The sequence below is a fragment of the Heterodontus francisci genome, chromosome 15, assembly GCF_036365525.1.
Source record: "Heterodontus francisci isolate sHetFra1 chromosome 15, sHetFra1.hap1, whole genome shotgun sequence".
Taxonomy (NCBI): domain Eukaryota; kingdom Metazoa; phylum Chordata; class Chondrichthyes; order Heterodontiformes; family Heterodontidae; genus Heterodontus; species Heterodontus francisci.
In genome coordinates this window covers 90,183,082-90,209,461 of record NC_090385.1, presented here as the reverse complement: position 1 = coordinate 90,209,461, position 26,380 = coordinate 90,183,082, and the positions used below count along the sequence as shown (strand labels likewise).

Sequence of the window (26,380 nt, the reverse complement as noted above, 5' to 3'; positions counted from 1 at the left end):
AAGATCATTTCTCATCACTGTAATGATCTCATCCTTTATTAACAGATCTACTCCACTTTCTGTTCCTTTCTTTCTATCATTATGAAATGTCTAATACACTTGAATATTCAGTTCCCACTTACTTCTATTTGTGCCATCAATTTATCTATCTTGTTGCGAATGCTGCATGCATTCAGATAAAAAGTCTTTAATTCTGTCTTTTTCGATTTTTTGCTATTTGCTGGTGCACTCTTATGTCTGCACACTCCGTCCCTCCTGTCACAGTGTGGTTATCATTACAATATTAAACAAGTGAAAAACAACAGGACCAACACACCAGGTCCTTTGTTATTCCTTCATCCTGTGAAACTTATCCCCTTTGAGAGTTAAAATCAGACCTACATCTGGAAACAGCTTAAACTATGGAAGAACAACTTACCTGTGTTACATATACAAGGCCAAAGAAAAAAAATAACAAGCAAACACCAGTTGTCAGATAAAGGCGCTTCGATTGTCGAAAATTAGGGAACTGGTCCAGGAGGGTTGTTATAATTGCTTCTGATGAAAGGAAATGTTAAATGAAATCAGTAACTAATTCATAATTTACAAAGTCCTGGAGAAACCCACCACTGGAGAGACTAAAGCCCTGCAGACCAGAGGAGCAGGCAAGGACAGATTCCACTAACCCTGGGTGATATTTTTTGCTCTCCCCTGTGGTGAGTTCAGAGGCGGGGAGAGCATTTAATCGGGTGGGATGGTGGTGGGTGTTCTCCCCGCAACCTTCCCGTCTCCACCCTGATAAAGTCTGTGACAGGAAATCCCATGGACAGCCTTCCTGTCCCATTGCCAGTTGAGGTTTTTAAGGGGAAATTAATGCTTAATTAAGGACCTCTTCCCTCCTCTGATGGTATTAATCCAGCGGCAGGCAGGCCTGTTGCCACGTGGGGAGCATGACTTGCAAACCCGTGTGGCCACCCGGGTGGGTGTTGGGGGGATTCCTCGTTCTAAGACACTTAGTACCTGATCGAGGGACCCAGCATCAGGAAGGAAGGGGCCTGCTGAGAACCAACCCCCTGCCCTTGCTGCCAACTCTCCTATTACTCCCTCGGCATGACCCCCACCCCTCAATATCCCTCCTGCTATCATTTAGCTCTGGCCTGGGTCACTCCCCAATCCTGGGCTTCCAGTGGGTGTTGTTCCAACAGCAGCCACCCCTCCCCGATGGCATTGCTGAGCAAAAGAGCTTCCGGCCTCTGATTGGCTGGCAGCCTTCAGCAGGTCCCATGGCCTCCTGATCCTGGGGAAGGCCCACCAATGTCCTGTTAATTGCCTGATTGTAATTCGGTGGACCTTCCGAGGTGGAGGCTGCGCTGGTCCCTCCCTGGTTCTCCAGCCTGTGGGTGAGACCACCATCACCTCCATAAAACACTCTCCCACTCTCTGAAACATGCATTTTGCCCAATCCCATTCCTATTACTCTGGTGTGTGGGAAGCGTTTAGGATAAATTGTATAATTCTTATCCTCAGGCACCTAAGGGATTTTTAACATTAAAAAGTGGGTGGGTTTGGATTGCTGAGTATTTCCAGCGTTTTTGTTTTTATTATCTCCAACAACTTTACCTCGTCCTGGGACCTTCATCAACCGAGTCCCCACCTGACTATCAATCAGGCTTGTACCTCCGGGAGAGGGGGGAACTGATTGGTTGCATCCCGGACACACTGTGGAGTGAAAACTACAGGTTCCCCATGACTTTCTGAGCAGCCCACTCCCTGTTAGTCAGGTAAGTAAAAATACCTATAATAAAAACAAGAAATGCTGGAATCACTCTGCAGGTCTGGCAGCATCTGTGGAAAAAGAAGCAGAGTTAACGTTTCGGGTCAGTGACGGAGTTCCGATGAAGGGTCACTGACCCGAAACGTTAACTCTGCTTCTCTTTCCACAGATGCTGCCAGACCTGCTGAGTGATTCCAGCATTTCTTGTTTTTATTTCAGATTTCCAGCATCCGCAGTATTTTGCTTTTAAGTAAAAATACCTTCCTTTTGTCACAATATCTGTGCACAAGAAAATGTGAGGCGGTAGAGTTTGGGAAAAAGAAGAGGGAAAGGAAATTAGAGCAATAAATATCGAACAGAAATTGTATTATGAAATCTTCCAGCTGATGGGGCGATATGTTCCTGAATGTTACTTTAATGTAGCTGTTCATGTAACGAAATATAGGTATAATAGGCTGAATTAGGTAGAATTTAGATATAATTAATACATTATACCTTTTGGAATTAAAGATTGAATAAATGGTCAGTTTTCAAATCTCACTGAAATTCCCTTTAAGGGCAGAGTTAAAAATCCATGACGATACAATGGAATGTGAACCAGAAACACCTTTTAAGTTAAATGAGACAGGCTATACATAGTCTGTACTGATACCTATAATCCTAATTTGTTGATAATATTAATGATATAGACAGATTGACTGAAGGAGATGGCACAAGGTACCATCAAAGAACCATCACAGATGATCAATCACAAGATGGAATGTTACCTATAAAAACAGATGCCACGTAAACCCAATTTAACCCTAAAAGGAAAAAACAGTTACTGCACAAATTTAATTAAAAATCTTTTAAGTATAAAACACCTTTATAAAGTTAAGTCTTAGTGTTACTGTAAAACACTACAAACATTTTGACCAGATAAAAGCTCACAACTTCATGAGAAAGGAATTCTCAGCAGATAATTAATTGGGAATAAGTAGCTAATGATATTACCATATATGGATAACAAAAGCGAGAAAAACACACACAGAAAGGTAACACCTACATTCCAAAAGATGAGTTAATAGATTAGAAACATTATAAACTTGAGAGTTTTGAATCGAAAAATCAGTGGTATTGAAATTCCTCATCAATGCTTCTCACCTATGGTAAGAACGGCTGACTGCATGACAAAAGAATTCTGCTCTTGTTTTGTCTTGTTAAGCAGGAGGCTTACTCGGGGAATTTAAGGGAACAGTTTACTTTGAATTTTGTTGGATATTCTAGATATTTTGCTGTAACATTGAGAAGGTTGAACTTTTGGATTCTATTTTAGAAATAAGATTATATTGTACATCTTAGTAATCTTTGATATTGTAGTATACTAATCCACATAAAAGTTTATTGCATGTTAAATTCTTTAATAAATATATAAAAGTTAATAAATCGTCTCCTGTAGCATTCTGTATACAACTACAAGAACTCCCTCTCTGTGTCTCTTTAAGAGGAGAGATATATATTGAATCGAGTTTCCCAGACCCTTATAATATCAGATAATTATGAATTAGCCATAATTATTAAAAAGTCGGCTATCCGAAAGATGGCAATATTCTCTGTTAGTTTTATTTCTTTGAGGGAAAACTAGTTCAATTCTTTGGACCCAAATAAGTATCTATAAGAGTTTGTCTGGTTTGAACTTAATGCATCTGTTAAGAATGAGAATGAGCAGAGAATGGTCACGAAGAAATATTATGCGTTCATCCACTAACATCACCAGTGGTAATTTCTCACCCAATATTATAATATAATAGTTTAGATAACTTCATTTTTATAAAAGTGGAAAGAGATTGGTTAAATGATGTAATGTCATTCTTACCTGAAGCTGCAAACTGAGTGTCGAGTCCCAGAGTGACCAGCATGAAGAAAAATAAAATGGACCATAAAGGTGCCCATGGCAACAGTGCAAGGGCCTCTGGATAGACAATGAAAACCAAACTGAAACCTAAACAATGGATACAATTGAAATGGTGCTTAAAAAGAGACATACTGTAAACTGATGTTATTGACTTAAAATCTATCAATTTATTTGGAATCCAGATTGTCAATATTTGTCAAAATTTGCTAAATGGATAATTGCTTGAACATTATAATGATGCAATGATATATATTTACAATATAAACTACTGACTCCATATTATGTATTTACAATTGTTAGAAAGGTTTTTTTTGTACTCAGAACATAGAATTCTTTGTGTTTTAAAAACTGAGAAAAGGATTTTTTGCTCAGTGGAAGACACCTGTAAATAATTGCAATGTTCTGAAAGGAAGTTCATAACAAAAGTTGAACTTTATGGGTGCTTGGAACGGAAGTTGAACTTGTACAAGGACAGGAAAGCAAGCAATTTCAAGGAAATCACAGGGGTTTGGCCTTCATCACAGCAGCTTTTTTTGAAGGACAAGAGACAGTGTGTCTGGACATGTGATCAATTTCAGGAAGTTTTTTTTTTCTCACTATAGACCCTTCAAAAGCCATTGAGTTGGACAAAGGGAAGACATTTGAAATCTTTGCTTTGACCTGCCTGGAGCAAGAGAGGAAGATCCAGAAAAGTGTTACATCTCTCTGTAAAGGAGACTTACATCTTTATGAAGGAATCCTACATCTCTTGAGAATAAACCCTGCATTCAGTGTGGTTCCTGCTGCCTCCTATTCTAAGAAATCCTGAAATCTGAAGAATTCTTCTGCTGCTGACCTAAGCAGACCAATTGTTATACCTTTGCTGAAAGACCATTGTGACACCTGTATGCAGTTAAATTGCTGTGATTGCCTACCCATCACAGACTGTTCATCAACCTTGCCCGGACAGACATTGTGTGGGATCTGACTATACAACTCTGGGACACCTCACCACACTGAAAACATCCTACCAGAATGTGATAAACTCAAGTATTTTTTATTATTCCTTCTATTTCTAAGAAACAGCTAAGTAACCCAAAAAATAATTTTTCCTGGTTAACTGGTGAATGCACGTGTGTGCAAATAAAGATTAAGGAAATAAGGAGTTTTTCATGTAAATAGATTTATCTCAGTAGGAGTTAATACTTATTATTTCTTGTCTAATAAATAGTTAATTTTTAAGAAAACCTGGTTTGATGTGCTTTAATCTGAAGTACAAATAAAGTGTTTAATTTGGTCATTCATCGGTAGGTGGGAAAATTTATTTTTGATATACTATGATCTGTGGAGTAGTGGGACTGAATTAACAATGCATTACTCCCACCTTGGTTGTAACATAATATAAATCATTAACTCTATATTCCTTATTTATAATATTTAGAAGGAATAACACATTGTGAGTTCTGTTTGAAGTTTATATGCATGGTAAAAATCTCCAGATCCATTCGGTGAGATTGGCATTTAATAGCAGAGTGTAATGAGGGAGAATGGGGATGGGAGGGAAATACCTGAGCAGAGAATTTACTTGTCAGATACATGCTTTAGCACCACACAGTGCCCAGGACATTTAAATAGCCAGACTGGATATGTAGACTGTGTTTTGATGTAACGTTACCTGGTCATCATTCTAATCACAGCAACATTTACAGCTATAACTGGTATTGCACAGAATGTTTGCGTGGATCACACTTTTCATATCAAAACTTTATATAAACAAAATATACCCTTAGTAATTTTCAATTTGAGTACATAATAGAATGCCAGTAATTAATAATATCAATAATTAAAATATCCCTCTGATTTCATTATAAATGCGTAATATGCTCAAAGTTGTTCATATTATAAATCCATGCCAGCGACGGGGGTCTCAACAACTGGAAAAAGCGACTCCGACGAACTCCCTGTCTCCTCTTCTCTGGAAAGCTGACTGAAACTAGTGAAAATCAGGCACTTAAGTGGACAGCAGCGGGTCTTCCATGGGATCAAGGACACCGGAGCTGCAAGTCCTCCACACGGAGAGTTGCTGGCCAATCAGAGGACGGCAGCTCTTCCACTGAGCAACGTCAGCGTGGAGTCAGTGGCTGCTGCCAGTGGAGTACCTATTCGAGGTCCAGGAATGGCACTGGTCCCAGGCCACACGTAGGTCAGGGCAGGAGGGGTCACATGGGGTGGAGAATGTAGGGAGGGTCGTAAGCAAGGGAAGGGGGGTGGCTCTCAGTGGACCACCCTCCCCACAACCCCCTCCTGCACCCCAGGAACCGGGAAGCAGCCCGCATGGTTTTCATGCTGTTCTTCCTGTGCTGGCTACAGAGCTGCCCACCGGATGACTAATTGCGGTGGTGGGATGAGGCCCTTGATTGGCCATTAATTGCCCAGATAAGGGCTTCAATTGGGAAGACAGTTCACAGGCCTTCCCGCCCAGGACTAAATTTTGGTGGAGGTGGGAAGATGGCGGAAACCCCACTCACCCCCTCCCCCACCCCCACCCATCCTGCCACCACCATCCCACATGATTTTATGCTCTCCCTACATCCAAACCCGTGGCGGTGGAGAGCATAAAATTCTCCGCATAAGTCCTGAATTCATTCAACAATCTAATTCATAAAATAAAAAAGTGGGTGGTATATAATATACTTATAATGTAAATAACTGACCCTCTATTGTGTTTTATAATGTTAATTTATTTCTTTGTGACTTGCTGTTCTGTGATTATTTGAAAAGCTCATATTTACCAGCAAAGGTTGAACAAACAAATCTGTCAATCTGCAGATATTCCAGCTCATTATTCAGCTCCAATCCCTGTCCAGTATAAACCAAACACCAGTTCATTGTGTGATACTTCACAGGCTGAATATCACTTTTCACCAGAATTACTGCTGTGGATTCAAGTATTCATTATTGTGTCCATACACTGGAACTTTGTAATTTCATATCTAACAGATGATTGATTTCAGAGAGATGGTTAAGGCTGTGTGACCCTGGTTGATTTATTTTATCAGTTCTGGTTTACCTGATTGTGCAACCTCTGAAACAGGCTTGTCTTGTACATGAGCCATGTGACCAAGGATGGAGAAGATGACAAATCCAGCAAACACACTCGTAGCACAATTAACAACACAAACAATGATGGTATCTGTGTAACAGTTGTTGTGGAATTTGTTGTAGGATGACAGTGTTATTAAACTGCCCCAACCCACTGAGAGAGAGTAGAACATTTGTGTTGCAGCATCTTTCCAGACCTGGTAAATAGAAAGTAGAATTAGTCAGCAGTGGGAGAATTTACACAAACTGGTCTAACAGATAAAACTACATTAACCATGAGATCGATGGGGGTGATGTGGTTAGTTCATGGTGAACTGACTGAATGAAACTCCCTCTGGTCAATAGTATCTCCCTTAAACAGTAGGACAATCATTTTCCCTCTCTGTCTACAACTTACTGCTGAATTCCATCCAGGAGTTTTGATATTTTCTCCCACCAGCCATGAATTTTAGTAACACAATTCTTTACTTGCAGCATTTACATTGTTACCCAGTGCCTTGATTCTGTTTTTGAAAGCAGCAACAAAGAAAAGTCTTTCAGCAAAACATAAAGGCTCATTTCTAAATAGTAGCATCATCCCACCAAATTAAAAAATCAGATCTCAATATCAAATAAATAACTTATCATAGCTTTTATTCTTCATTGTAAAGCCACAGTATAATCTATATACATAGAGGTTGATTTTGATTGTGGAAATAGAGGGTAAATGCTTTAATTGGAAATCAAAATCAGAATGCACAATATATATGCACAAATGCCACAGCAATTTCAGATTCAATGCAGAAATCCATAAGTTACTCTCAGATAGGTATCACCCCGCTGTTAAATTCATGAAAACGGCATCTCTCAGTTTGCTTCATCATTTATCAATATTGAGCAGTGTGAAATGTAATGAGAAGCTTTTAGTTAATCTGAGGCAACATAAATGAGATGTGTGGAGTTCAGGTGGTTGAAGATCTCAGAACAGGTTTATTACAGCTAACTATTATGTACAGTGCAGAGCTAACTATTTACAGAACTTGCCTCTTGGTGTTACAGTTACAGAATGAGACTGGCATGTAGTCACATGACTGCATCCTGGTACTCAGCTTATTAGCAGAGTAAGATCTACTGAGGGAAAATCACTCTTAAAGGAAATCACACAACATCCCCTTCTTCCCAAAGCAAAAAGCTAAAAGCAAAAAGATATAAAATTAGATAACATCAAAATTATTTACACATACATAGAGATTGTGAGATGTAAAAATATAGAGGCTTAAGAGTCCATAAATCATTTAGATAGTTTGACAACATTTCCTGATCTGGTTATAGTATAACCTTCTGGGGATGTGGATTTCACCCTTGGCTGTCTTGGGTTTGCAGACATGTTGTCAATGTGTTGGCTGCTTTTCTGTTGATCTGTCAGAGCATGCTTCCTTGAGTCTGCCGTGCACAATTTGAGCACTGCACATCTCTCTCAGTTGGCTTCGGTTCCTTCTGAACACTGCACCGCTGGATGTTGTAATCTCGTAGGACCTAGGCTCAACGCACACTTTGGATGCCTCTGCAAGTAATCATGTTTTCATTGTGGAGTGCGTAACCCCAACCTTTTGTCCTACATGTAGCTGAAGTTGTTCCACCCCTGTGTGTCGATCATGCACCATCTTCATTCTCCCCTGTTTTTTGAGCAGTGTCTCCTGCACCTCAGAGAATTTGGACAGATGATGGCTTGGCTAAGTTGTCCGCACTTGTCTGCCAAACATTATATCTGCTGGTGACGGTAAACCCATATCCATATGTGTAGCTCTGAGGTGGAGCATGGCAACATGAAGATCTTATTTTGTTGTCCTACACTTTAGGATAAGTGTTTTGACTGTGCAGACCATTCACTCGGAGAGACCATTAGATCTAGGGCAATGTGGTGAGGATGTCACATGGTTTATGCCCCATTTGGCACACATATCCCTGGAAGGTTTGCCCGTATACTATGGCTCATTGTTAGATATTATTTTTCAGGTACACCGAATAAACTGAATATAGCACTTAATGTGTCTGCGATGACCATGCTTGAAGTGTCATTTCCCTGTCTGAAAACTGGAAATTTTGGAGAAACAATCAGTGATTAAGATAAAGTCGTCTCCATTAATGCAAAATAGATCAGTGGAGATTTTGGACCAAGGGACTGATGGAATCTCGTGAGGGTGTAGATGTTCTTTGTGTTGTTGTAGCTGGTGGCTCAGGTATGCCTCACACATCCTCACTAACCTTTTAATGTCATTATTGAACCTTGACCAATAAACAGTGTCTCGTGCCAGTCTTCTTGCTCACTCTAAGCCCAATGGTCTTGGTGAAGTTTTGACACGATGCCCTGTCGGGGAGCTTTGGGCACAATCACTTGTTTTCCCTTGAAGGTAACGCATTTCAAGATATCAAGTGCATCTTTGTAAAGCCAGAGCATCTGAGGGTTTCTAGCACCTCTTTTACTGTGTCAGGACGGCCTTCCATGATGACTCTCCATTGTGCTTTCAGTTGTAGGTTATTTGCTGTTTTTGATTGTAGTTGGTCACATTTGCATTTGTTTCCATCATGAACTGCTTACCGACCAGGTAGGTGTGGAACCTTGCGATCCCAAACACCAGAGCAAGTGTTTCACGCCCTAGGTTTGAGTAATTGGACTGTGCTGAGGATAAACATTTGGACGCAAATAGAATTGGTTTGCCGTCCTGCAGGATGCACACTGCTAGCCCTTTCTGTGAGGCGTTGACTTCCAGGATTGTTTTCTTCCTTGGGTCATAGTACTGCAGGGTACAGGTTTCTGCTGACAATGGTTGTTTGAGAGACTCAAATTAATTGTCCTCCTGCCATAGAAATGGTATGTCTTTCTTTAGGAGCTCTCTCAGCGATGTGCTTTGTCAGAAAAATTTGGAATGTATGGTGCCATGAAGTTGAAAAATTTGACATCTCTGGAGGTCTTCCCTGTCTTGTGGAGTCGGCATATGCCTTACATCTTCCACTTTACCTGGGTCAGGACGATTTCTGCAACAGGAATAAACAGAGCCAAACAAATTGATCTGACTTACATTCACCTGGCACTTCTTGCTGTTAAAAATGAGCCCTTCACGATGAGCTACTGCCAGAGTGAATGGAGAATTTGATCATGTTCTTCTTTGGTTTTGCCCATTACTGCAATATCATCAGCAATGCAAATGCAGCGAGGTACTTTTTCTATAATTCTGTCCATATGTTGATGAAACATTTTGACTGTGTACCGACCAATATCCATGTTTGGCCTCCAATGTGGAGAAGAATTTGGCTCCTGTGAACTTGAGGTTCAACTCTGGAATTTTTCGGGAGAGTTTTAGATGTCTCAAATCTAGACACACCCTGATTGCTCCAACCTTCTTCGGTACACATGTGATTGAGCTGCACCAGTCTGTGTGATGATGTAGATGACAGATGATGCCATTGTGTTCCATGTTATCTAACTCCGGCTTAGGTTTTCCTTGTATGTGCATGCTGCACTTTCTGGGATGGTCAATTGACAGAATTGCATCCTCCCTGATGTGCAGTACGGCATCGCCTTTGACATTCCCTGTGGCGTTGCACCTGTCGGGGTACATTTGTTGTAGGTCGTGGACTGACTCAATGCGGGTACCCTTAGTTCTTCTGCTATAATGGGTACCTTGGTGACCTCGTGGATGGTCATGATGTTGAGGTTGTTACACACTGGTAGGCCTGCCACTGCTGGTCTGCTCGTGTCTACTTGGTAGAATATTTTGGTTTCCAAGCTGACTTGCCATATCTGCATTGCATTGTTAGAGTGCCATTGCAAGGGATGGGTGACCCATTGTATGCACATAGTTTGGCAGTTGTCAGTTGTATCATTGATTTCCAACGAACTCCGGTACATATCTTTGAGGATTTGGACTGGTAAGATATTTGCGCTAGTGCCTGTGTCAATCTTGACCTTGAGTGTATGTTTGCTAGCTTTCTTTGGGCACATGATGTTAATAGGTCAAAAGTTTCCAGTTGTTTGACTTCATCTATATGATGTGTCAGGTTCACAATGTGGAATGCTTGTTCGTCTTCTGACAGAAACTTGCTTGTCTCAGGTATGGACCTCGTTTATCAGTTTGTGTTTATGCGGGTCTCTGGCACTTTCTTTGCTACTGTTGCCCTGTTGTTTGTTTATGTCTGACTGTAGCTTCTGGCTGCATGTTTGGAGCCAGAATTCCTGCATAGATGGGCCCAATGTCCTTTTGCACCATATGCCTTGCACAGGTCACAAAATGCAGGGCAATTTTGCCATGAGTGGGACTAACCACACTTACCACAGTTTCTTTGCTCTTTTCGACCTGGTTATCATGCCAATACTGTTGGCTGCACCTGCTGTTGCCAAGCTACAATGGCTTCGTATTTTCTGCCATCTTTCAGAAGTGCATCAATGCTGTCACTTTTCTTTGTCCCCAAGAGGTTCTTCTGAAATACTTCAATAGGTGTTGATACAATCACAGTTCCATTTGTTGGTCTGACAGCTCAGCTTCTGAGAAATCACATTCAGTTCCCTTACTTCGACATCTACTGATGAACTGGTCTATTGATTCCTGTGGCTGTTTCCTGTAGGACCTCAATTCTAGGCAGTGAATTTGAAAATTCACTTACTTCGATTTGATCTTCCAGCACTTTCCATAACTTTGAGCGATCTTTATGGTCCTCTTCAGATATGGCAGAGGTATTGATTCTGTGCAATCCCTCATTTCCAATTGCTGTTATTATCTTTACAACCTGTTTTTCTGGTTCTACAATTACTTGGTCTGTAAAGCATAATGCATTCTCTGTTGGAACAGTTTGATCTCAAATAGGATATCCAAGGCTTTCCAGTTCATGCTGGAAACATTGGTATCTATCTTTCTGCTGTTCCTTTACTTTAAACTTGCTGTAAGAACTTGCTTCTGTGCTTCTGTACTGCTTTCCCTTTAAAGCAAAATTCTCTTTTCTGTAAACTAGCTGTTTTAATTGACAGAAGAAGCTTGTCTGTTTATTGAGCTTCCAGCACTCTAGTCTGTTTGTTAATTTAGTTGTACAATAGGTATTTCAAGTGTTTTTTTTAAACCAGGGTTTGTTTATATAGCCGTTCAAGAGGCAACTATTCATGCGTGTGTGGTTTTATGATTTTTTTAAACTCAGGCTGAGTGGGTGAAATCTCTTCAGCATTTAAGTGATTTAATGGTTTCTTTTTATTGTTCTAGCTGTGAGCTTCGTGAATGGAGGATTCCTATGCTTTTTGCTGTCAGGCGCCTTCTATAATGGTGCAAACCTGATCAGCGTGGGGGAGCATTTGAAAACAATCACTCAGTCAGAGGGATTGGATTTTCCCTGATGTTTTTTCTTTTACCGAGCCTTTTAAGCAAACTAACTTTGCAAGCACATTGAAGCTTTATTTCTTTAAAGGGGGTTCCTGTACCAATGACTCATGCACTCACAGTGATTGATTTGCAGCCTGTCATTTAGCTCTGCCTTCTATAGCTGGAGGTGAGGTTGGTTTTTTTTTCTTTACACTGTTTGGGCCAGTGTTTTTTAAAAATTTCTCTCCTTTAGCTGTAGGTAGTTATTAAAGCAGTTTTCCTCTGGTCTTCAATCTTGCTTTCTGTCTTCTCAACACAGCTGCCACCATGTAATGAGAAGTTTTTTATGTTGTCTGATGCAACATAAATGAGATGTATAGAGTTCAGGTAGCTGAAGATCTCAAAATAGGTTTCTTACAGTTAACTATTATATCCAGTGCAGAGCTCCCTATTTACAGAACTTGCCTTTTGGTGTTACAGTTACAGAGTGAGACTGGCATGTAGTTATATGACTGCATCCATTATTCAGCTGATTAGCATACTAAGATCTTAAAGGGACATCACTCTTAAAGGCAATCACACAACATGAAGTTCCTGTACTTGCAGAATAGATGGAAAATAAAGTGGTCGCAGAACTTCATTTCAAGTTATTTCAAATATAAGTCATCTTTTAACGATATGCTAAGTGTTAATTGTTGCCAGTCAATCTCTCTGGCTCTTAAAATTAACTATTACATTTGTGGAGTCAGGGTCGAATTATTGTTGGAGATTGAGAAAAAGGTTAAAGTTATTTTTTTAATTTTTCTCTCTTTATTTCTCTTTCTGTACCTGATTTGACATTGAATTCACCCACTCTAACTTACACTTCCTTCTATGTCTCGGTCCTTATGCTGTGCATTTCACAATACTACGATCTGATTGGTTAAGGAGTTGCTTTCCATGTTCACTCAGATCCCAGATGCAGATGATGTTGTGCCGTTTCCATCTCCCACTTCCAGCTACTTGCAATACCAAATATCATGGTCATTAAACGGGTAAGAGCAAGTCTAGTGAAGAGTGAAAATTGTTCATTGCTCTGCTACAGCCAATTTTGGGACAATATTTACCCCATAGATTAATGAGGCCTTTCACCTGAAAATCGTATGAATGAATCGGTTCCAAGGTTTCAAAATAAAGTGAGCATCAAGAAGAAATTCCATTGCATTCCGTTCCTTGTCACCCCATCTCATCCAGTTCTATCCTTTCTCTTCTCTTCCCCTCACAGCCCTTTCCATCTGTTCCCAGATGTTAACATCAAGATGGTAAAAGCCATAAACTAACTCATTGGAATGAAACATAAGGGCCAGGATTTTACGTGTGTCCAGAAAGTCCAACCGCCAGGACCGAAAGCTGGTTCTGAGCACACGCGAACAGATGGCGAGACACCCGCCTCTCAGAGCTGCCGGCCCAATCAGAAGGCCAGGCATTGCTATTAATAGAGGTGCCTCCATGTTGAGATGCCCACGAAGGGCAGGTAGAGTTTTCTTTACTGTGCCAGTTCCAGCAGGCAGGTCCCGGCGATCAGAGGAGTGAACCCTCCACTGGCAGCGTCAGAGCCACAGGGGCAGCCACTGTCACTGGGGGGCCCATGTGTGGGCCATGAAGCTGCCATAAAGGAAAGCCTTCCCTGGAAACCCCCTGGAATCCCGCCTCAGTATACCTGGCGGTCTCAACACGCAGCGGGGGCCGATTCTGACTCCAGTAAAATGCCGATGGGTCGGAAAGTGGCCGTTAATGGGCCAATTAATTGAATTAATAAACCACCTGCCTCCAGTCAGCGGGTGGCTGCGCTGCTTCTTGCAATAACCTGTGGTACCTGGAAGATGTCAGGCTTCCCTCCAGACACTTTCCACCGCCATTTTAGAAGCCTTCCCACCTCTAAACCCATCTCCAGAGAGCTAGTAAAATTCAGCCCAAGGTCTCAGTTAAAAATTGGTAATACCTGAAAATATTTTTCCCTGATTTGTACAAGGACCCAAAAGCAACATTGAGATTTTAAATTGACTATCAGAAACAGACAAAAAAGTGAAACATTAAACAATTCAAATAAAACATACACTTGAAATTCTATAAGTTACATTGTTGTATTTACCTCAGCAACGGCCAGTTTTGAGAAGTCTGACTGGCTTCCAATGTAGAATTCAATTCCTTTATAGACTCCCTCCAGTGTAACACCTCGGATCAGGATTATGGTCAGAGCCACATAAGGGAATGTCGCAGTGAAATAAACCACCTGACCATGGAGAGTAATTTGTTAGATTTTCCTGTATTGCTGATACAACATTTGCAGTATTGAATCCAATTAAATGAAAAACTAATAGGATTGTAAACAACGCAGAAAATGAACCAGAGGATTATTGAAGGAGTCGTAACTGCATGGAGGGTATATTTAACTCTGAGCTATATATTGTAACTGAGTTTAAATAGCGCAACATTATTCTAATTTACTTACATCCTTTATTCAGGAAAGTATTTGTTTGTAACAGCCCCGACGAACAGATTTTTCTGCAGCACTTGTGGAAGAGCCTGTCACTCTAGAATTGGCCTTCATAGCCACTCCAGGCGCTGCTCCACACACCACTGACCACTTCCAGGCGCTTACCAATTGTCTCTCGAGATAAGGAGGCCAAAGATATTCAGGAAAGTAACACATTTAAACAAAAGAATAAAACAGAGTGTTGAATATATTTAACTCCTCACATTTACTCCTCAGGTTTATTTGCCATTCTCATTGTCCAGATAAATCTCATTTCACTCAAATAAAACTATGACCCTAATCAGCTCAATCACTTATCCAGCCCTGCCCAGCCTTCCAGAGCAATTGGAAATTCACCCAAAGTCCTGTATCAGTGACTGAAACCCTTAGAATGAGGGACACATTTCAGGGGTTTGGGGAATTGCTGCTGTTCTTTCACTCAGGAGAAAGATTTTCAGATCGCACTCAGGCCTGCAGTGCTCATGAATTATAGATCTCACACTTTCCAAAGAGTCACCATTAACATGGCCTGTGAGATAAACCAGCCCATTTCACAGATGATTTATAAATTCCAGTTGTATTATTGCAGTAATCTGCACTTTGTCACTACTTTTAATTCTGTTCTTCACCAATTGTTTTACCTTTCCCGAAGATTTGATTCCTTTAGATAGCGCTGTCCCAACTAGCAGCCAGGCCAGAAACAGACAGAGGGCTAAATACCAGACGATCTCTCCAGTCTCATCCATTGAACTGGTACGGCGTAAAACCACTTTGCTAAATAAAATGACAACAGAAAACATCTGATATAATAATACAGTTCATCACATTGCACACAGTCACTATTAGCTATAATGCATCACAGTATTAAATAAAATATCCATGGATTTGAATAATATCCAATTTAAATTTTGATTTTTAGAAGTGAATTGTTACCAAGAATTGAGATGATATTTGATATCCTTTATGATTTCTCTCTCCATTCTTTTTTTAAACATAAGGCTTTGTTTAAACAATGAGTGCAGATGAAATTCCCTGAACAGCTGATTTGAAGGACTTCCTGACAGTACTGCACTGACTGCCTTACAATGCTCTGTTAAAACTACCTGCATGAGTCACTGTGTCTCCCACTGAATTCTGCTTCTTCATATTAAGCAAGGCACCTGCTCCCAGACAGTTTCACCCAATTCAGTTCCCAGGCCTATGAGTTAAACACAAGACTGTGTTCAATTAAAAACACAGAGAAAGAGATGGCAGTCGCAGGTAATTTGAACCATTGAATGTTTAGGAATTCGAGTGGTGAATTTCTTCCTTGAAGGAAAATAAAATAAAAATGATGTTTCATAAAGGTTTCACTGCATCAATATTGTTGAAGTAAGCCTGCAGTGTTAGAAACCAGGCAACTGTTAACTAATGAAAGGGCCCCTGTTGTGATGTTATTTTGTAACAGATGTATGATGTAAATAGTATCTCTATCTAAATCAAACAGCTTTTTACTCATTGAACAAACAGGACATTCACACAACTAACCTTCCCAAGAGGAAGCTACTGGTACAGCTGTGCAGGTTATAGGTGCAGCTATCTGTAGTAATTTACTTACTCCCAGTATTGCTCACTTGGACCCTGGTGAGGAATGTAGATTTCTGATCCATTTGGACAAGTTTCATTGTTTGCATGCAGCCATGTTGTATTAACTATTTCAAAATATCCATCATCCAGAGTGAGATTGCAGAGTGGATCTAGAAAATGTGGAATGTGTTTTAGAATTACATTTCATTGGGAATGATGATGTCATTTCTATAGAATCAGCTGATGAATTTTGGGGCCCTTGACTTATGGTATCACCTGATCCTCTGGTAACACATGGTCCTAGACCTCCATTTATGACATCCTTTTGGATCATGGGTGAAAGTTTTAACTGCTCCTCATATCTACAATTATATTCCATGGGAATTAAATTGCATGGACACCAAAAATGAGTGAGGGGATCATGATGCATGATTAGCCTGCGCTTGCTCAGAGCACTAAGTGGTAATCAGCAGGAGATTTCCTTGCCTATATTTGACCTGATGCTATGAGACTTCATGGGGTCCGGAGTCAATGTTGAGGACTCCCAGGGCGAGTCACTTGTGATTGCCCACTCTGGTGAGACTATCCTGTAAGTACACCGAGCATGTGTGCACAGGGTACAAACCAGTCATGAGCATTGTCAATAGTCGATAGCCCTTCTCATCCAGCAGCCATCCTTTGATCTGCAGCAGTGGCTGAACTACAGCTGGCACAGTGGACGGCCGCAAAAGGAATGCATCATGATTGCTGCCAGGTTACCGTGCATTAACCTGCATGATGTACTTCTATGTCACATATCAATTGCACATTGAGGGTGAGGAATCCTTTTAGTTTCAGATACGAGGCAGAGTTGACATGAGGTGCACACAAAGCAATGTACATGCAGTCAATGGGGTCCATAGGGAAGTGTGCAATACTGGAAATCCTCGTGTTCACTCTGCCTCATTCTCTCTGGCAAGAGGGAATGAAATAAACTTATCTCTCTTTGAATCAAGAGGCTCGGTGAACTCCCTTATGCAACAGTGCACTGCAAACTGCAAGATGTTACTAATAGTTACAGCAGATCGGAAGGAGCCAGATGTATAAAGGTTCATAGTCACGATCATATATACAGTGACAATGTGATCCTTGCTCTGTTCTGAGGTTGGTGTCGTGGCGTCAGCAAGTAACAGAGTTCAGTGATGACCTCCTTAGTGAAGCACTGATGTTTCAAACATTGTTTGTCACTGAAGTTCAGTTTGAAGATTTGTTCCCTGAACACCCCTAGGGGGGGTTATGGCCTGTTGCTAAGAGCCCTTCTACCCCTCCTCCTCCTCCCCATTTCAGCAGCTTGTCCTGCTCTGCGTGGCCTCTGCTCATTCTCTCAGTCATGCTCGATTCCAACAGAAAGACCTACCAGTGCAACCATGTCTGGGAGCTACTAGTTTGTGCAGAAGCTTTGAAATCAGCAAAAGGTACTTCAGCAGCTGCCGCACCCCTCCCTGAGCACTTTTTAAAACTTGAAGAAACTATGGAAAGCAACAAAAGCATGTAGAATTGCAGCAACAACCAGAAAAATAATCCAGCAACTAATCTGTATTTAGTTGCTGGTCCCTTTCAGTAACTCTATGAAGCTCCTTCCTGCTGCTTAACCCCGGGTTCAGCTGAGTGAGGCTGAGAGAGGATTTCAGCTGGAACTACAGAGGAATCTCCCTGCTGTCTGCCACAGGGAAGATCATTGGAAGGATCATCCTCAATCACCTCCTCCCAGTGCTGAAGCGTTCCTTCTGGAGTTACAGTGCAGTTTTCACCCATCGAGAGGCACCACAGACATGATCTTCACTGTGCGGCAAATCCAAGAAAAATGCAGGAATAAGGCCAACTGCTGTGCATGGCCTTTTTGGACCTCACAAAATCCTCTGACACTGTCACCCATGAAGGCTAATGGAGCATCCTGATCAACTTTGGCTGCCCTCAGAAGTTTGTTACCATCCTCCGTCCACTCCACAATGACACATGCAAGCCGTGAAACAACTGAACTATCATAGACACTATGGAAAGAGAAGCAGAGTTAACATTTCGGGTCAGTGACCCTTCTTCGGAACTGACAAATATTAAAAATGTCACAGGTTATAACCAAGTGAGGTGGGGGTGGGGTAAGAGATAACAAAGGAGAAGGTGTAGATTGGACAAGGCCACATAGCTGACTAAAAGGTCATGGAGCAAAGGCAAACAATGTGTTAATGGTGTGTTGAAAGACAAAGCATTAGTACAGAAAAGGTGTTAACGGACTGAATATTGAACAGCAGCAAGTGCAAACTTGCAAAAGTGCAAGCAGCAGCACTTTGGAAGGACAAAGCAGCCATTCCCTGACATTCAAACCTCAATGTACTTTTGATCACCAGGCGTTGAACGTGGGCAGCTCGCATTCCAGGTTGACTGCGAAGATGGCCGAATACACAAACGGACTTGGTAAAACCAGCTTGTCACATGACTACCTGCTGAACAACTTGAGTTTTATGAATTTGTAGAAACAGTTTGAGCTGAGAGCCTGCAGGAAGCAGAATGCTCCTGAACTGAAGGAGACCTCCTGCCTCTCCTGTCTGCTCCCATCTCTTTCTCACAAGCCTCTGAATCCACTGAAGATACATGAATCCCAAGAGAGAAAAGTCTCCTACAGCGAACTATATTTAAGAAGAATACTGGGCCCCAAGGAAAAGCAAGATCTACCTACAATCAAGAACTCTACAGTGAGCTCGAAGACCCGTAACAAAAACTCTTCAGATATTGCCTCAAACCTTTCCACTTTATTTTCTTCTGCTCTTTTATATCTCTATTTGCACGTGTGTATCTCGTATGTTAGCTAGGGTGGGGCATGGCATGTGTCCATAGGCGTTAATTGAAATAGAGTTTCAGGCCGGAATTTTGCGCCACCCCAACGAGCGGAATTATGGCAGAGGGGGTGGCATAAAATGGAGCAGGCGGCTTCAGGAGGCTTCCCCGACCTGCTCCCACCTCCGCTGCCCTTTATGTAGGGCGGGGAGGTGACGAAGAATGGCCTGCCCGTCCCATTTCACTCAAAGCCCTTAAGTGGCCATGTAATGGCCACTTAAGGGCCTTCACCCTCCTCCACGCAGATTTTACGCATGGCAAGTGGGTGTCCTGGAGCCAGGAAAAGCTGCCTGGAAAAACCAGGCAGCTGCTGATCGTCCCAGGGGAGCCCTGCTACTCCAACCACACCCAGCACCCAACAGGCCCCCCTTCCCCCCCAACCAATTACCCCGGCGAGGCAACCAAAGCTTACCTTTCCTCCTGGCTCTGCATCTTCTTCTATCTTCGGCTGGGTTGCAGTCCCAGCAGCGGCCACCGCTCCCGGTAGCGCTGCTGGGACTAAAAGCTACTGGCCCGCTGATTGGCCGGCAGATCAATGAGGCAGGACTTCCTCCTTCAAGTGGATGGAAGTCCTGCCTTGGAACAATTAAAGCCTGGGGAGCTGTAAAATACTGAATGGATCCCCAGGTGAGGCGGAAGTGGGTTCGCCACCGACTTTAACATCAGAGGCCGGCTCCTGTCTGCCCACTGTGAAATTCTGGCCTAAGTTTAAGTTTGATAAATTTCAACTTTTCTTCTTTAAACCAAAGAAAGCCTGTTTGTGCTGGTTTCTTTGACTGAAATTTGGAAAGCGGTGAACAAGGATTCACCAAGGGGGAGCTAAAAAGACGGTGTGTTTAAATTAAACTGTTACAGAAGACCAGGTGAAACGTGAAAGGGAATCCCAGACCCTTTCTCACCTGGTTGTAACACACTTTACAAGCAAAGGCTAGTAGAAGTTTGGAACTGTCTTCCGTAAATGGCACATGATGCTCAGTCACATGCCAATCTTAAATCTGAGATTGTTAGATTCTTGTTAACAAGAAGCGTCCAAATCGTGACCTGTCTGACTGTTAACAAGCCTGAGAACCCTTCAACTACTTCACATGGTCTCCAAGGGAAGAGTGTGAAGACATGAAAAATACTAACCTCTTAAATTATGACTAATATTGTGACATTAATCATCGCTCAAGGACAAAGATCACCCCAGTCCCATTCTGCATAATAAGGTCAGACATCACCCACAGTTCCAGTCTGTATAAAAAGGTCAGACATCATCCACAGTCTCAGTCTGTATAATAAGGTCAGACATCACCCACAGTCCCAGTCTGTATAATAAGGTCAGACATCACCCACAGTTCCAGTCTGTATAAAAAGGTCAGCCATCATCCACAGTCCCATTCTGCATAATAAGGTCAGACATCACCCACAGTCCCAGTCTGTATAATAAGGTCAGACATCACCCACAGTCTCAGTCTGTATAAAAAGGTCAGCCATCATCCACAGTCTCAGTCTGCATAATAAGGTCAGACATCACCCACAGTCCCAGTCTGTATAATAAGGTCAGACATCACCCACAGTCTCAGTCTGTATAAAAAGGTCAGCCATCATCCACAGTCCCAGTCTGTATAAAAAGGTCAGACATCATCCACAGTTCCAGTCTGTATAATAAGGTCAGACATCATCCACAGTTCCAGTCTGTATAATAAGGTCAGACATCATCCACAGTTCCAGTCTGTATAATAAGGTCAGACATCACCCACAGTCTCAGTCTGTATAAAAAGGTCAGCCATCATCCACAGTCCCAGTCTGTATAAAAAGGTCAGACATCATCCACAGTTCCAGTCTGTATAATAAGGTCAGACATCATCCACAGTTCCAGTCTGTATAATAAGGTCAGACATCATCCACAGTTCCAGTCTGTATAATAAGGTCAGACATCATCCACAGTTCCAGTCTGTATAATAAGGTCAGACATCACCCACAGTCTCAGTCTGTATAAAAAGGTCAGCCATCATCCACAGTCCCAGTCTGTATAAAAAGGTCAGACATCATCCACAGTTCCAGTCTGTATAATAAGGTCAGACATCATCCACAGTTCCAGTCTGTATAAAAAGGTCAGCCATCATCCACAGTCCCATTCTGCATAATAAGGTCAGACATCACCCACAGTCCCAGTCTGTATAAAAAGGTCAGACATCATCCACAGTTCCAGTCTCTATAATAAGGTAGTCATCACCCAGGAACCCAGTCTGAATTGTTAGGACCAAGGCAGGAGGAGTGCACTGTTAATTCAGTCCCACTTCTCCACAGGTCACAGGATATCAATAAGTTTTCCTACTTACTGAAACAGCCAATTAGATACTCTATTTGTCCCTGAATAAAGCACACTAACCAGGTTTTTTTAATCAACAAAATTAACCATTCATTATAAAACCAATCTTAACCAATGATGAATTAAATCTATATACGATTTGAGATATTAAAGCTCCTTATTTTCCCCAGCCCTCATACACACGCATGTACATTCAAAGACTGGTTAACCAGGAAAACAAAAAGGATTTGTTGTTTACAGCTGTTTCATAGGAATGAAAGGGATTTAAAAAAAACTTCGACTGTCATGATCTGGAAGAAATTTCTTCAGTTTGGCGAGATGCCCCAAAGTCAAAGAGTTGGATGCCATTCAAAGTCTTTCCAGGCGAGGTTGATGAACAGTCTGTGATGGGTAGGCATTCAAAGAACTTCAACTGTAAAAGGCCTCACATCAGGTCTTCCATGAGGTGTGCAGTAACAAGGATCTTCTTAGGTCTTACAGCAGCAGTGTAGTAGTAAAAGGTTTCTTCCAATATTCAGGATTTCTTAAATTCAGGAGGCATCAGGAACCACACTTGATGCAGGGATTCTTTGCAGCGAGGTAATACTTTTTCTGGGTCTTCTGATCACCAGGCAGGTCAAAATGAAATTTCAAATGCTTGCTTTTTGTCCAAACCTACTGGTTTTTAAAGTTCAAAATTGAAACCAAAACCATCCATAAACAAGTCACATGCCTGATGATAAATTCTCTCTTGTCACACCAGTGGGTAGCTCTGAGGTCAAACCCCCTGCTGGTTTCCTTGCAATTACCTGCATTCCAGTCCATGTTTACCGGTTCAGCTTTTGTTGAACTTCCTTTCCAAACATCCATAAAGTCCAACTATTTCTAGATGTTTCAATGTCCAGTGAAATCCTTTTCAGTTTTTAAAAACATAGTACAAAAAATTCCTCATAACAGTATAATAAGGCTATATATCATGCCAGTCTATATAATGTCAGACACCCCCCCAGATCCAGTCTATTTAATGTCAGACATTATATAGAATTACAGAGAATTATGTAGAATATGCAGCTCAAACACACACTATTCAGCCCAACAAATCCATGTCAGAGTTTATGCTTCACTGGGGCTCCTCCTTTCCTTCCTCATCAACCTTTGTCAGCGTAACTCTCAATTCCCATCTCCCTCATATGATTTGCCATTTCAACACTCCCCCCTGCTCTCATGCTCACATCTCTGTCCTGGGATTGCTGCAGTGTTCCAGTGAACATCAACGCAAGCTCGAGGAACAGCATCTCATCTACCGATTAGGCACACTACAGCCTGCCGGACTGAACATTGAGTTCAATAATTTCAGAGCATGACAGCCCCCCACTTTACTTTCATTTTTAGTCATTTTTAGTTATTTTTTCTTCCTTTTTTTTTTACATTCCTTTTTACATTTTTTACAATCTTTTTTTGCATTTATTTCATTTCATCTTAGTTTGTTCAGTTTGCTTACCCACTGTTTTTTTCAGGTTGTTTTTCTTCAGGTTTGCACTTGCTGCTGTTCAATATTCAGTATATTCACACCTAATCTGTACGAATGCTTTGTCTTTCAACACACCATTAACATATTGTTTGCCTTTGCTCCGTGACCTTTTGGTCAGCTATGTGGTCTGGTCCAATCTGCACCTTCTCCTTTGTTATCTCTTGCCCAACCCCCACCTCACTTGTTTATAATCTGTGACTTTTCTAATATTTGTCAGTTCCAAAGAAGGGTCACTGACCCGAAACGTTAACTCTGCTTCTCTTTCCACAGATGCTGCCAGACCTGCTGAGTGATTCCAGCATTTCTTGTTTTTGTTTCAGATTTCCAGCATCCGCAGTATTTTGCTTTTATCCCTCATATGATTACCTAGCTTTCCTTAAATGCATCTATACACTTTGTCTCAACTACTCCCTGTGTTGAATTCCACATTCTCACCACTCTCTGTGAAAGGAGTTTTCTTCTGAATTCTCGATTTGATTTCTTGGTGAACAGTGGAATATAGGATACAGGAGCAGGAGTAGGCCATTCGGCCCCTTGAGCCTACTCTGCCATTCAACTAGATCATGGCTGATCTTCCACCTCAAAGACATTTTCCCACACTATCCCTATAGCCCTTGATATCTTTAATATCTAGAAATCCATCAATCTCTGTCTTGAATATTGATGAGGGCAAGGAAAGAGTTAAGATTAAGTTAGTTTTATGAAAGAGCAAAGCCTAGAGAAAATGCATAGCAGGGTTACATAAACAACAGGTGTTGACACAAAAGAGAAGTATACGCGCCTAACGGGAAGTCTGGTGAAAACACAATTGTAATGAGTGATAACCAGACACTAAAATAGGATGTGAACTGTTATACCGCGACTTGCTGAAGTTGCAGAAAGGGAGACTTGGAGACTTGAGTAACTACCTATGTACGAGTTTTAAATGTGATTGGAAAAGCTTAAAAGATGCACTGTAATCAACGTAATGTCAAGATAATGATTGGATGCTGATGAAGTAATGTATGTTAATTGAGAGGGCGGGGAGGTGGGGGGGAGGGGTGTGGTCAGCCATAATGTATAATTGCCAATGTCTGTGGATGTTCGGGGAGTCCATCCTCAATCTCTGATTGAGTTATGGCTCCCCTGCACATGCTTGACTAAACCGGTGAAAGAGATTTTCCATCCCATCTGTTAACTGTTAAGTGAGGAGAGGAGAAAACTCCCACAACAGATATACTCAACAACTGAGCCTCCAAAGCCCTCTGGGGTTGAAAGTTCCAAAGGTTCACCAACCTCTGAGTGAAAAAAATCCTCCTCATCTCAGTCCTAAATGGCCTACCTTTTATGAATACTATATAATACTTTTATGAATACGGTGACCAGAATTATACACAGTACTCCAAGTCTGGTCTAAACAAAGTGCAATACAAACTGAGCACAACTTCGCTACTTCCCAATTCTATCCATCTAGAAATGAACACTAGTGCCTGGTTTGCTGTTTTTATGGCCTTATTAAATTGCATCACTAATTCTGATGTCATCTCCACTTCATCCATCTCACTGGTAAATACTGAAGGGAAGTTAATTATTTAATATTTCTGCTATTTCACAATCGCTGCTTGTGACTTTATCTTGTTCATCCTGTAGTCACCTATTCCCATGATGATTTTTTTTATTGATGTGCTGTAGAATGTTTTACTATTTCATTTTATGTTCATGATAATTTATTTTCAGAGTTTCTCTTCACCTTTCAAATTTTTTTGAGTTGTCTGCTAACTGCTACGCATTTTCTCTTGTCATACTGTCCCCTACTAGTCATGTACTGAATGTATACCACTTTCCTTACCCTAATCTCATTATTCATCCATAGTTTCTTATTATTGCTTTGTTTGATCTTTTTCTTTTAGCAGAATTTTTTTCCTAGATTCCAATAAAAACATTTTTAAATGTTTCCGATTGCTGTTCGATATCATTTAATGACAATATTGTTGTCCATTATATTATTACCCACAGTCCCTGTCTGTATAATAAGAGCTTTTTCTAAAGTCAAAACATATTTTTCCTCTCTTTCAAACTGTCCCATTACAATTAATATTTTCAAACTTGCTCTGGTCGATTCAAACAGAATTAATCTTTGGTATGTTAGAGATAAGTGTAATGAGTCATGAGTCGAACAGCAAGTCTTTGTGGGAGGTGAGAAGAAAGGGAAAGAGACAAGACTTTGAAATCAAAGAGACAAAAAGGGAGAGAGTTGTGAGAGGCAGGCAGAGTAAGAAATATACAGAAGATGGGAGACACATTAGGAAAAAAAACTCACATGACGAGAAAAAGTGAGAAAACAAAACCTGCACAAAGACAGAGATACACAGATAAGAGAATCGATGTGAAGCACAAACACAGAGATAGAGATAGAAAGAGACACAAACAATGGACACAAACAAAAAGGAGCATCAGAAAGAAATATAGACTATGTGAACAGGTGAGAGGCAAAGACAAGAGAGACTCTTTTGTTTCTCTCATGAGCAACACTATGGAAGATCAATTATTTTCTTTAATATTTTTCCACCATTCAATTTTATTTCCTTATTGATTATCCTGCAATCCCAGTGACTCAGTAACATAATTCCTGCTGCTGATTTCCATCCAAGCATTTCTGCTGTTTGATCAAAATGAAGATGGTTACTGGAACTATTGTCAACTTTTCTCTCTCATTCAGACTGACAAAATAAAAAGTGAATCGTCGGTGTTTATACTTTACCCAATAGAAATTAACACATTACCTTTGGGAATCCTGCTGCAGGTTTCATCTGCACCCCACCAGCTGAAGCAGTCTGCCCACGGCAGGGGGGATTGGAAGGAAGCGAACAAGTAGAACAGACTGTAGCCGATGATGCAGATGTAGGAAATGCTGGAAATTGTAATCACAAGGACCATGGTGATACCCACACCTTAAAATAGAACAATGAACAGGAGATTAGATTGGGAACTAATTCTTTGAAGTAAATTCTTTGATATGGAAGTGGCTGGTCAGATAAACCGATTGTGTTTGGCTGCGATCGGGCACCATGGAGACCAGTGAGATTGTACTGGCTGATCACACCTGTAGGAAATGTCACTGTCTTGACTCACTCTGGCTCAGGGTCATTGAGTTGCAGCATGAGTTAGAGACACTCTGACTCATAATGGAGTGGGTGAAATATTTGTACATAATTACATTTGATATTGGGTTTGAGCACAAGAAGCAAGAGTCACAACCAAAGTTTTAAATTTAAGTAAGAGCTTTGAATGAATGCAAATTAAATTGACCACAATAAACTGGACTGAGCACTTTATGGGTAAATTCACAGTCAAACAGTGGGACGTTTTGAAGGAAGATTTTGGTGGAACACAAAACCAGAACATACCCCAAAAACAAGAATTCCACTTGTGCAGGAAAACAACCATGGTCAACAAATGAGGGAAGAGGCAGTATCAAGCTAAAAGAAAAGATTTATCCAAATGTCAGGATAAGTGAAAATCCAGCAGACTGGGATAGCTTTAAAAAAACAAAGGGAGATAAGGAAAGTATTA

At 41.2% G+C, this 26,380-nt stretch overlaps 2 protein-coding genes across 16 annotated transcripts in view; one reads left to right on the top strand and one right to left on the bottom strand.

The window, feature by feature from the left end:
• Positions 1–4,873, top strand: part of LOC137377784 (sodium- and chloride-dependent neutral and basic amino acid transporter B(0+)-like) — a 101,221-nt gene extending 96,348 nt beyond the window's left edge. For 6 of the 11 annotated variants that reach the window (XM_068047839.1, XM_068047844.1, XM_068047841.1 and 3 more), the window contains one exon: positions 4,250–4,873. In XM_068047839.1, the coding sequence (XP_067903940.1) occupies positions 4,250–4,306 (57 nt within the window). In that variant the 3' untranslated portion in view covers positions 4,307–4,873. The other 5 variants (XM_068047842.1, XM_068047843.1, XM_068047837.1 and 2 more) reach the window with 1 other exon arrangement.
• The window catches only part of LOC137377780 (sodium- and chloride-dependent neutral and basic amino acid transporter B(0+)-like), a 96,339-nt gene that overhangs the window by 46,621 nt on the left and 23,338 nt on the right, over positions 1–26,380 (bottom strand). For 4 of the 5 annotated variants that reach the window (XR_010976485.1, XM_068047826.1, XM_068047828.1 and 1 more), the window contains 7 exons: positions 25,591–25,758; positions 16,165–16,303; positions 15,209–15,341; positions 14,184–14,324; positions 6,697–6,925; positions 3,609–3,734; positions 419–537 (listed from right to left, as the gene is read on the bottom strand). Coding sequence is in view for 4 of the 5 variants with exons in the window: in XM_068047826.1 (XP_067903927.1) it covers positions 419–537; positions 3,609–3,734; positions 6,697–6,925; positions 14,184–14,324; positions 15,209–15,341; positions 16,165–16,303; positions 25,591–25,758 (1,055 nt within the window). In the remaining variant the exon portion in view is untranslated. The remainder of the gene's footprint in view (positions 1–418; positions 538–3,608; positions 3,735–6,696; positions 6,926–14,183; positions 14,325–15,208; positions 15,342–16,164; positions 16,304–25,590; positions 25,759–26,380) is intronic. The other variant, XM_068047829.1, reaches the window with a different exon arrangement.